The following is a 12,021-nucleotide window of genomic DNA, read 5'->3' on the forward strand; positions in this document are numbered from 1 at the left end:
ATTCACAGACAATAGGTAATGTACAGGTATATATATGTGCATGTGTGTTGCATTAGATATCTAAATTTATTTTTCAAAAATCTATTTAAATTCCAGAATACCATTGACAAAGAGAGGAAGACTGTACTCAGTTCAGGATGTATTGGATACCATTGTCAATGGAGATAAGTGATTCTGAGACAGATATTGTAGCATTGTTTGCTTTCATTCATCCACTTTGTCAACAACCTCACTGCTTCAGAAGAAGGACAAACTTTGGAAGACTAGGTCCGGGTTCAACCCAATTGCCTACAGATAGTGCCAGAGGAGGATAACTCTGTGAATGAAATGATGATTCCTTTTAAGGGGAAGTTCAGTGGAATCAGACAATATATGCGTAGGAATCTTCATTACTGGGACTTCAAGGTTTGGCCAAGAACAGACATCTCAGGCATACTCTGCAACTTTTGACGTGTACCAAGGGAGTGTGCAGGGTAACACGTGCCAAATCTCATTATCAGTCATGAAGTTTGCATCAACACTTCCCACAGGACAAAACTTTTTTGCAGACAATTTCTTTCCTTCAGTGCCTCTACTAATCAAACGCATCCACTGTGTTTGAACAGCACGCCCTGTGTGTGTCCAAACTTCAGGTTAGCAGAGAAGAAGGAGCTGAGAAAACAAGACAGAGGGAGTTTTGACAGTGGAGCAAAGACAACATCTGTGCTGTGAGGTGGTATGACAGCCAGTCAGTTACTATTCTCTCCAACGCTGGTATTTGTACATTTTTTGGCACACCATTGTTGGGCCGTGGCTACAACTTTGGCTATCAGCAATAATTAATGATTATCAAAAATAATTGTTAATTATTAAAATCAATAAAATTATTAATAAGAATGAATAATAACGGGGCACCACCCTGGACTCAGGGAAAAAGATAGCAAATTCAGTCTCAAAGTGTACTAATCTATGAATTTGGGATATGAGCAGGTTGTTTCTTAAAAACTCAGTAACAAGCCCATTTCCTGTATACTACCAAATTATAAAACCCTTTCAAAGAAACATTCTAAGAATTAATAGTTACACAGCAGCTACTTTTAGGAAAAAATTTAAAAAACACAGAAGTTCACCGAAGTATTTTCTCTCAGTTAAAGAATTATCAAGAGTCTAATTTATTATGAAATTTTGAAAAAGAACATCTACGTATGCACCGTATTAAAAAGACAATTACATCTGATTGACAAGAGCCGTGACACTGTTTACATAAAAGTTGGTAAACTCTTCAAGTAAAGGCGTGGACTGCCCGTCCACCTCAAGGTGTAATTATCAGTCTTTACAGCTTGAGCACCTGGTGTGGAAGTTAGTATGCACACAGACTATCTCAGTGGGCTTTTCAGTGCAGTACAGTGCATGTGTCAACCTGTCCCTTTATTAATACGCATACGCTAATATATCTGCTCAAAATAATATAAAGACAGAGTACTAACCAACTAAACCAAACTTAACACCTTTTCCATTTTTTGCTTATATTTGTACCAAATGTCCTAAAATGTATGGTTAAATACATGCAAATTACTCAAAAAAAATTCCAGGATATTAGTATAAAATTAGGGGACCAAAAAAACAAAACAAAACAAAAAAAACAACTCCATTCCGTTGTACTCATTTAATGAGGATGTGTTTTTTAGGGTGTTGTTCTTTACAGTGCCAGATTTTTTAAAAACTTGTACTGTACATTTGTTAGGATTATATATTAGAATATTGATTGATTGATTTAAATCCTCATTACGTTGCACAGATAAGACGTGTATATACATCTGAATAATGCATTTACTTCCTTAATGTATCTTTACACAGATGGCATCAGGTCTTAACTTCATTGTGCTCCTCTGTTTGACCAGTGGACTGTGGACTGAAGCAAAAGTAAGTTATATTTGTAAGAGTGGTACAATTTTTATTTTTATTTATTTATTTAATTTACACACCGAAGAAGAAGAATAGGCAATTACCCTCCTTTTTTAAAAAACACAAAATTACAAATGGTGCAATTGTAGTCTCACACTTGAATCTTAAGATACAAAAAACAAAAATTCTGAGTATTTATTACTAATCATATGTTCTTTACATCCATAGGTGCAATATGAAACATAGGGTTGGTGCTCCTCATATTTTAAAGTGGTAAATAATCAAAATGCAATAACTGGCACTGTTTGACCACTGACAATGTACTAATATTGTACTAATATTTAAAGATTGCCTCTCACTGGACAACTTCTGTCTGTTGGGCTGTCCATAAAAATTGTGTTGGCTGTGTTTATGGACAGTAATCCTAGACTTCCACTACTTTTATTAATGAACTGCATTCATAGAGAGCCACATTCACTCACATATTAGACCAGAAAACTCTGAGATGATTAAGTTTAGGGAGGGGTTTGGTGTAGTGAAGTTCAGAGTAATAATCTATTAGGGAGTAAATATTGTGTCTGTCACGCCCTGCCTGGACTTTGTGTGTTTTTTGGTCTCTTTGTGTTTTTGTGTTCTTTCAGGTTTCCTGGTTTGATTTCTGTTTGGTCTTTCTGGTCATAAGGGTTTTCTTGCTATACCTGGGTGGTGGGTTTGGATTGCGTTTTGTTGTTTAGCCTGGCGTGTTGTATTCTTGGGTTTAGGTTCATGGTGGTTCTTGGACGGGTTGGTATGGGTTGTATTTAGAATATTGTTTTCTGGGTTTTGGTTTCCTGTTGTTCTGTGTTAGGGTTAGGGCTTGTGTGTTCATGTCCTCCTCAACACCTGCTCTGCATTTGGACTCATTAGCCCTGCCCTGCTTAGTTTTCCCCACACCTGCCCTGTGTTAGCCTCATCAGCCCTGCCCTGCCCCCTGTGTTTCCCCAGCCAATCGGCTCCCTGTCTGTTCACTCCCTTCTCCTGAGTTCCCCACCCATCTCCCCACCTGCACCTCATCTTCTCGTTAGTTCGGTTACTATTTAGGTCCTGGTTTTCTGTTTGGTCTCTGTTGGATCATTTGTTATACCTGTTTTTGTCTTGTCAAGTCTGTTCCGTCAGCTTTTGCTTGAATGCTCACGTTGAAATAAAGCCAGTTGCTTCAGTCCTCCTGCTCTCTGATCTCTGCATTTGGGTCCACTCATCCCTGCTACACCCTGACAGTGTCTGCACTTCAATTATTCCTTCTCTTCTCATCACCAGGAGGCACTAACTCCTCTTTGACTAAAGTGATGAAAAAGTCTTAGTTAATTTCATTTGGTGTTTATCAGTTTTGCCACTTGTGTAATCTTGTTTTTGGGGTTTAATGAATACTGTTGCTGCAAATAAAATTGGGGAGGACAGCTCAGAGGTTCACTCCTGTCACTCTTTTACCATGCCAGTGACACTGCAATGATCAATTGAGAGAAAAAATTTGACAATTTTGCTAGTCAAGTGATTGTAATTTCTTAATAAGATTTCATGCCATCATTTCCATTTTTCCTACCTGAGGCCAAAGCAAATGCTAGCTCACTTAAGCTAATGTGAGCTACTTTACTACTATTAGCTCAGTGAAATATTGTGACAGTAGTCAGACTCAGTGTGAATCCCGGAGCCGGGGAGAGCAGCAGGTGAGCCAACTGTCAATCACAGCTGTCAATCAAAGCCAACACGGCAGACATCAAAGCTACTATAAGACTTCAAATCTTATTAATGGAGCAATAATTTCCAAAATGACCACCAGCACACTTTATTAGAGAGAACTTAGAGATTGGGACCATCATGACTTGTTGAAAACAATGATTAACTTAGTATTTCTAGGGAGAAGTTGACGCTTTCTGAATGGGAGTCAATTGGAGGCAGAGATTTTGAAGCCAGCATCTAGCACCCGCCAGTGGTATTACACTTTTATTAAGGTAAAGACCTCCTTCAGACATACTGAAAGACATATAAAAATACTCTGCTTGGAATAATAATTTGTGTCTAATATGGTTTTTCCTCAAAAAATTAAAATAAAGTACAACTGCCTCATTAAAAATGTTACATTTTATCTATTCCTTCTCCCTCATTGAAAAATACAGAATCAATGAATATGCAAATGTTTCAAAGTGTTTCTTCCTTCATTGTGAAGTCCATTCTCAGAGAAAGTTGAGAAAATAATCAACAATGAAAATAATTGTTAATGCAGCTCTAATGAGATTTTTAAAGTCTTTGTTACAATCAACCTTATATACTGTATACACCCTTTGAGGTTACAATGTTCTTTGACAGACAGTGAAATCACAGCAATCAACAACAACAGAACACTGTAAAACAGGAATACATTTAAAAATATAGAAATAATGGAGATTATGAATGTTATATACACTATGCCCAGCTTTATGGAGTATACAATGTCAAAATGGAAACAATCACTAAAACTAAAACAACTGTCAGGGTGTCTTGATGACAGCCATTAAATGTTACTTGGGTTCATACACTTTTTCCAATTTGAAACTATGTTTGGATTACAGCACTCCAGAAATTTATATTTTAAACCCCAGAATTGGTGAAAAAAAAGAAAACTTATACACACAGAATGATTCTTTATTTCATACCAAACAAGACTTTTAAGTGTCACTAGAGCCAACATTGATGTCACTGAAGCCTCATGACACAGAAAGTACCATCAACAGCAGATATGATGTCAATGTTGGGAGGCATCACAAGTCTTTTGCACAAACAAACGATCTGTGATGGCCGCATGCAATGTCATTCCATTTTTCTCCTGTTATAAAACATAAAAATGTGTGAGCAGTGCTAAAGTCTCCACAGATTTTATACACAATGAATGTCTCTAATGTGTAATTTCTCCAATACGTATTATTTAGACATATCAAAACTAGCAACAGGATAGATACAGATACAACACATGACCATATATTTTACATCATCAGTATTCAGAACAGACACGTACCTTGCCAATTTATTTCTGCACAGTTTTCTACGTGGCGATTGTTAGGCTCCCCTGAATGCCAGTCTTGGTAGTCAAACCTTGAGCCATCAGTCCACATCCACATTCCCTCCTGCAGGAGAAAGCAAAGTTTTGAAGAATTGGACCTGCAAGTTACTGCTACATGTGCAATTTGTCAACATTTTTTACATGTCAGGTCACCAGTTTATCAATTTTAATTACATCATGCATGACAACATCACGCATAATAACACAAATTATGGGCTGGAAAAACAAGACCATCTGTCCATCCAATATACTGCAGTCCAACTTTGCAATGAAACTTTCTTTGGAAGCCAAGTTTTTGTTGAGAATTTGTCAGTGAGATTTTTATTCAAATCTATGGTAATATTGGAGCCCACAGTTTGTAAAATTGCTTTGGAATACATTATATTCAGGGGTAGGATTATGGATAAAATGACCATCTGGCAATTTATTGCAATCAAATACATAAACAATAAAATTATCAGGACACGTCTGAGTATGTTGTCCTAATATCATGGCTACTTATCACAACAAGAAGAGAGGCTGTGTTCAAACTGTCAGTTCCTTTTAAAGTGTGTTTGTATTCAGCTAACTCTGAGAGGCACTGAGACGATTGAGCTTGGAGGACACATATTAATTCCACAATGTAGCAATCAGTGATTCATCACTGGTTCCAGTAGCACAAGGCATAGCTGCATCAGATCCTTTGTGTTGGTAAATATCTCACCTTTACTCCATCATGGGCTCCTATCCAGGTACGTAAATATGAGCCAGACCCTTTGTTAATCAGCTCTCTAATAAAACTCTTTTCCTCAGCACTGTGGATCGAAGCCAGATTCCCACCAAGAGAGATGCAGATGCTCTAATGGGAGAGAGGTAATGTGTGAACGAATGATACAAAAACAAGAAGGAAGGAGTGAGTGAATGTAAACAGAGGAGAATATTGACCGGGTCTAAATAGCTAACACATGGACATCATGTACTACCATGTAGGGGAAGAATAATAATAGTAAACTTTACTTAACAAAAGTTACAAACAAAATCATCAACTCAAAACAAGATCATGGTTAGACAGATCATAAATGGAAAGAAAAGTTTGCCATTATAGATTGTTCCTACTTGTACAGTAGGCAAGTTATAAAGCTGGCATATCAACATGCTAGTGTTTAGCTTGTAGCACTACGTCTTATGGGAATTTTTCAACTTTTCAATTTTCATGCCATGTATTATGTGTACTACGAGGTGTTGGACAAGTGGAAATGTTGACCTGTTGGTGTTGCTAAATGAAAAATCAGGAGACCACCAAAGTCTTTAGGATTCATCCTCTGGGGATGATACTTTTCAAGATATTTCACTCTGGACCAAAGTGTTGCACCAACAGACCAGCAGATGATCTGATTCTGTTACCAGCAAAGTGTTTTAGAGCCACATCAGAACCACTGTGTGATATTGCTCCTGTACCTCTGCATCACCGAAAACCTTGGCAGTGTTTCGGAAGATGAAACAGCGAGAGCCCAACCGAGTCCAATCAGGGGGACAGCCGGGCACTGAAACACAATTATGTTAGATAGAAGATAAGATATGGAAAATCTTTTTTAAATATTTTTTTTGGTAAGGAAAGGTTCCTCTCACATACTCATATTAACACACACACACACACTAATACACAAACATACACGCTTGTTATAATGCGGGGTCGCTGAGAATAAATGAGCTGTAAGCAACATGTTTTCACAGGAGTAATTTAGCTTTAAATATAAATGATTAATTATACTTAATTGAAATAATTAATGGCAGAGCTTCATTTAGGCTGCATTCACACCAAATCAGGCGGTGCAGCGAAAACGCCAGTCGCCTCATGTACACCTGGTATTACAACTTGCTAGGCGTTTTTTTTTTTTAAGAATGTAGTCATGCAGTATGGATTGCATTCACACCTGGTTGAACTAGTTTGATCATCTATAGAAAGTGACAAGAGATATTAGTCAGACAGATGAACGGTAAGTGGTAAAATACCAGATCTCTGCTGGGAACATAAAGATCTTTGCTTTTTAGTTCATGAACTGCTGCCATTGAGTATAATTAAAAATGCAACATATATAGCAATCCATGTATTAACAAGTCACAGCTACCAACCTGGCACATTGAAGTCAGTTGAGGCCGACCTCTGCAAACAAGAAAACCACATTATTTAAATCAGGTGGGAATTTGCACTTTTGAGCATTTACTTCAGCAGACACACTGATCCATCAATGCTATGAAATAAATGAAACTCTGACAAGTTGCAAAATTTAAAAACACTGAAATAATTTCACACAATAATAACCTTTCATCTCACTGAAACAAGAGAAACAAGATAAATTTCTATAATTTCTTCGAGGGAGCAACGATGTCACTGTTTCGCAGGGTTGAGTCAATTTAACATTACGGGGAACTCAAGATCCTGATAGATTAGATTAGATAGTAGAAGATTTCTTTCTGCTCTGTTCTGAGAAGTTGTTCTTTGATGTGTCTTGTAGTCGCACATATACAATAAAAGTCAACCGAGGGGCATCCACTGACTTAATCTAACTGCTGGTCAAACCCATATATAGAAATATTAGACATTTTTACTTACAGTCACTACAATCAGCCCACTGATCCAACAGACCAAGTGAAAATGTAAAGCCATCTGTGGAAACACATAAGAAATTACTGCATAGTTTTATCCAGAACATCAACTTATTTGGATTCACATATTAAATGTCAAACACTTCATGGTTTAAGGATCCTAAATCTGAAATGCTTTGCAGAAAAATGTGTTCAGCTTTGATGTCCCTGTGGAGTTAACAATGAATGTAGGCTATAGATATAAAAGATTAACATATTAAAAATATGACACAAGAGATTCATTTTTGAAAGACTGATAGTCAACTTATGAAATGTTACCTTTGCTGTAGCGATGCCGTTCACAGAGAGTCAAGGAAACAAAGAGAACGCTTTATATATCTTCTCAGGATGCCTTAGCCTGGAATGTTGAGTATGTCAACCTCAAGACACCAGACTGGGATTTCCCTTTCTGCAACAAGGAAATAAACTTTTTTTTTTTTTTTTGTCTTTAGCTTTTAGAACAACTGAACATTTGTTGTTTACCTGTGGACCAGCTACCACTAGTTTTCTAAAATCTCTACCAAACCCAGTGAATGCTGGCTTATGTTTGTTTTAAAGGTGCTATATAAATAAAGTTATTATAATAAATGGTTTAGTGTTGCAGACTGGACAAAAGACAATACTGATGATCACAGATAATCCATCCAAGAATACAAAAAGTATTTGATCTGCTGAATGTATAACCAGGTTTTTAAAAAGTATCATCTTTAGCTTCAGCTTGTCATTAGCGATGCATGTAGCAGAGTTGTAAAGTTTTGGATTGCAAATTTCTTATGGCGGTTAACTTCTCATCCTGTGGTGCTTGTATCGCTAAAAGTGGCGATCTGAGGTTCCAGCTTCTCAAATGTGAATATTTTCTGTATTTTTAACCCTCTATGAGAGTAAATGGAATATCTTTGGGTTGTGTGGACTATTGGACAAAACAAGACATTTGACACTGATCAACACCATTTTCTGACATTTTATGGAGCAAACAACTGAATGATTAATCAAGAAAATAATCGACAGACTAATATTAGCTGCAGCCCTAGAGAGCTTAGCTGTCAGTGGTTTGGTGTTCATCTCATCTGAGGGTGTTGTTCACTCTGGTATGAATCAGTGGGTAAACTTACATTTCATTGGTTCAGTTTCTTTTATATAGTTTCTTCTTTATATAGCCACATGAGAATGATCGGGGTTGGATCATGTTTCCACCACAAAGAAACAGCTCCAGAATTTATTTGTGACTGAAGTGAGACCACTTCATCTTAATTAGACGATTGGTCAGTTAAGTGATCGACAGAAAATTCATTCTGCATTCATTCACCAACTATTTTGATAATCAGCTTATCTGGTTCTAGCTTCTTTAATGTGAATACTTTCTTGTTTCTTTAGTTTTCTTTGGTTGTAAACTGAACATCTTTGAGTTATCGAGTGTTTGTCGGGACAAAACAAGACATCTTAGGTTTCATCTTGGGCTCTGGGAAATGGTAACTGACATTTTTCAACATTTACTAACATTTCACAGACCAAACGACAAATTGAGTACAACTGCTGCTTTCAGATCTGCCCAAGAGAATCGTACCAAAGGGGAAAACCAACCAGAGCCCCATTAAACCAGATTAAATGACTCAGGTTTGAAAACGCTCTGAGAGAAACTGCTATTTTAAGAGACACAAATCATTTTTAACCCTGTATATGTTATGTAAGATGAAGTGGCAAGCTTATATCTCTCTGTTTCACTCTTGTCCCTCTGAGCAACATTCCTGTAAAGGCAGTGCCGATCAGACTTGGACGGCACCAAATAGCTGACATACTGTTCTACATACCACAAACTGGAAAAAACATTCATAATACTACCTTCTTCTGCTTTTTGCTACACCAGCTAGGGATGCAAATTTTAAGCAATTACCTTAATCAGTAGTCAGCAGTGTTAACAATAGATTAATTATTAATGATTTATTAAACACGGTGGATGTTTTTCCATAATAAAACTGGTTTAACCACTGACCTATGTTAGCTGCAAAATCAGAGTACATTAGGAATTCAAAGAAGAGCTCAAGTTAACACCAAGTTACTTGAATTATGAATTGAATAACACAAAATAATGACTTCATTTAAAACTGCAGAGCTGCCGTCTGTCGCTATTCAACGATTGGCTTGACAAAATCAACAAAGTATTAAACACAGCAAATAGCTGCACAACTTCCAGCCTCATTAGAGGACATAAATGAGATTAGACTGGATGTGTTGGACATATCTAACAATTCAAACAAATGTGACACAAGTTTCCTTTATCAAAAGTGTTGTAGCCTTTAACAGTAAATAACCTTTAACGTTACTGAATACATATAAAACCTGTTATCCCAATGTGAGTTATGTGGGTTATTAGAAAATTGATGAATACATAATTAATATGTAGCAAACTAAGCTAACATTTACAGCAGCTACATACAGGCAGCTTTCATTTTTGTAATACACTGTAAAAAGCCCTTCAGTGGCAATGTCCATGTGACTTAATTATAAAATGTATATTTTTTACAATAAATTGATTTTGTCTTCTTTTACTGTTTACTTAAGTTACAGAAAAGTAAAAAGTGTGAATGTTTTAGTTACTTATAATTTTCTATCATAAATTTGATTTCCTGGTACTTTACAATAAACTGATTTCACAAAACTTAGTTTAAGGACTTACTAAATAAGTAAATCCTCAGGACCCGCCCAATTGGAACCGGTCTGAACCGGTCTGAACCAGGCTGAACTTGATCTCCCACAAGGCTGCAAGAGTACCTGCATGGCTTTTTCATCGACAAACTACACAACTTGTAAGTAACCATTTTTTTGCATAAAGTTAAATGTTTTCACCCGTGATTGTATTGCTCTATGTAATGCTTAAGTGTGCGTTTTCCTCTTTGCAATGCCATAAGGTGTTTCAAAATGTGCACTAAGCTCAAACAGTTAACGTACCGTCAAAATGACGATTTTTAGTCAAATATGGCTTCTACGTGTTGGATTTTACAACAAATGACATATCCTTTTTATTTATAAGTTTAAAATTAATTGACACCGTCGCCATGTCTGTAAGATGGCGGAGTCAGTCATATGAAAGGCTCCGTGTCTAATACAACTGCCCAGCCAGCTTTCACCTGAGTGCAGCCCTGTGTAGCAAGTTACCCGAGTTTGTTGCAGCCAGTCTATCAGCCATAAGTGGCCTGTGTTGTGTGCTGGACTGTGTGCATCCTTAGTATGTAAGTGCGAATGCACTAATTATGTCAGGCTTATTCTGCTTTTGTTCTAGATGTGAGCTAGCAAGTTAGCGATTAGCGGTTAGCATGCTAACGATTAGCCGCTAGTTACTTAGCTCTTTTATGTGACTTGGATTGAGATCAGGGCCGGTTTAAGGCATAGGCGATATAGGCGGTCGCCTAGGGCGCCACATTATCTGGGGGGCACTGAAAATGAAAATAAAATAAAATAAAATAAAATAATAATAAAAAAAAATCGCCAGTGGGCGCCCCATCCTATTTTTCCGGATGTAACAAATGAACAAATACAGAAAAAAGAGAGCAAGCAAGAAAGAAAGAAAGAAATACACTTTGCACCTGCACCTGTACTGTGCGCACTGAGAGTGGGGGATGGGTCACCGTCTGATGCGCATCCGTGACAGCCCAAGTCCGTGTCAAGTTCTGGTCAAGATAGGCAGATATTTACATTTTACCTGCATTTCATAATAATGAAAAGGTCCAAGCCTTTAGGTGCGCAAGGGAGGAGACGAAGAAAGGAAGAGGAGGAAAAGAAAGTCCGATATAGAGGTATGTCGTCTTATGTTATCTTTAAAATGCCGTTCTGTGTGTAAAGTCTCTAGACGTTTGATTTGTAGCAGCTAACTAGCTAAGTAGCAATAAAGCTAATGCCACATTATAATGCTACAATAGCTGTTGGACTCAGATAACGTTACAGATTGAAGGATATGAGACTGAATGGCAAGCTAATAGCAAGCTATCTGGATAACTGCCCCTTCGTGTGCTGAAATTTCACTGACAAATATCAGTGATAATGGCTAACACTAACTCATCCATAAAAACAGATCTCTGCACTCATTGGCTTGCACCAGAGATGTGAGCGCCACTTGGCATCGTAGCACATTGTTGTAAGCTAGATTGATATTAAAATATATCAATAAATTAGGTCAACACTGGATTACTGGGTTGCAAATTGGCAGCAATTAGGCTAAAGAAAAAATGATGCTGTGTGGCAGAAAAACCGATGTTTTACTATTAGTAAGTTCTGTGACATGTTATGATTTACACCTAGCCCAGCAGCATGTGTGTAACTATTTATTTGTTATGTTGTACCTTATCTCGGTGGTGCAAGCTTTTATTTCAGAAATGCATAAATCACAACTAAGGTATAACTAATTTTTAAGCTAGTTATAACTTAGTTTGAACTAAGTTTGAACT

At 37.1% G+C, this 12,021-nt stretch overlaps 2 protein-coding genes and 1 long non-coding RNA gene across 5 annotated transcripts in view; 2 read left to right on the plus strand and 1 right to left on the minus strand.

Moving 5' to 3' along the window:
* Nucleotides 1–288: 288 nt before the first annotated feature.
* On the plus strand, nucleotides 289–3,325 carry LOC137185121 (uncharacterized). 2 transcript variants are annotated; one of them, XR_010928763.1, is made up of 3 exons: nucleotides 289–715; nucleotides 1,837–1,902; nucleotides 2,113–3,325. It is a non-coding gene; the product is annotated as an uncharacterized lncRNA (long non-coding RNA). The 2 variants fall into 2 exon arrangements; XR_010928764.1 differs by having other exon boundaries at nucleotides 289–712.
* Nucleotides 3,326–3,681: 356 nt separating this feature from the next.
* On the minus strand, nucleotides 3,682–11,256 carry LOC137185120 (galactose-specific lectin nattectin-like). Of its 2 annotated transcripts, none has more exons than XM_067593394.1 (8): nucleotides 11,170–11,256; nucleotides 7,862–7,991; nucleotides 7,551–7,604; nucleotides 7,070–7,100; nucleotides 6,395–6,480; nucleotides 5,661–5,795; nucleotides 4,913–5,021; nucleotides 3,682–4,723 (listed from the first exon to the last, which is right to left on the minus strand). In XM_067593394.1, exons 3-8 carry the CDS (start codon nucleotides 7,602–7,604, stop codon nucleotides 4,659–4,661), a joined length of 480 nt encoding a protein of 159 aa, XP_067449495.1. In that variant the 5' UTR covers nucleotides 7,862–7,991; nucleotides 11,170–11,256; the 3' UTR covers nucleotides 3,682–4,658. The 2 variants fall into 2 exon arrangements, with proteins under 2 accessions (XP_067449495.1, XP_067449494.1); XM_067593393.1 differs by lacking the exon at nucleotides 11,170–11,256 and adding an exon at nucleotides 10,257–10,344.
* ccdc120a (coiled-coil domain containing 120a) overlaps nucleotides 10,306–12,021 on the plus strand; it is a 67,064-nt gene continuing 65,348 nt past the window's right edge. Inside the window, exon 1 of the mRNA XM_067593385.1 lies at nucleotides 10,306–10,386. The gene's annotated coding sequence lies outside the window, so the exon portion shown is untranslated. The remainder of the gene's footprint in view (nucleotides 10,387–12,021) is intronic.

This window comes from Thunnus thynnus, chromosome 6 (genome assembly GCF_963924715.1).
Source record: "Thunnus thynnus chromosome 6, fThuThy2.1, whole genome shotgun sequence".
Classification (NCBI taxonomy): Eukaryota; Metazoa; Chordata; class Actinopteri; order Scombriformes; family Scombridae; genus Thunnus; species Thunnus thynnus.

Excerpts from the sequence above, each read along its gene's own strand:
- LOC137185120 (XM_067593394.1), bottom strand. The coding sequence starts at position 7,604 with ATGGCTTTACATTTTCACTTGGTCTGTTGGATCAGTGGGCTGATTGTA. Across the intron at positions 5,796-6,394 it reads AGGTTTTCGGTGATGCAGAG|AGCATCTGCATCTCTCTTGG; the intron begins GTACAGGAGCAA and ends CTCTCCCATTAG. Across the intron at positions 5,022-5,660 it reads GAGCCCATGATGGAGTAAAG|GAGGGAATGTGGATGTGGAC; the intron begins GTGAGATATTTA and ends TTTCTCCTGCAG.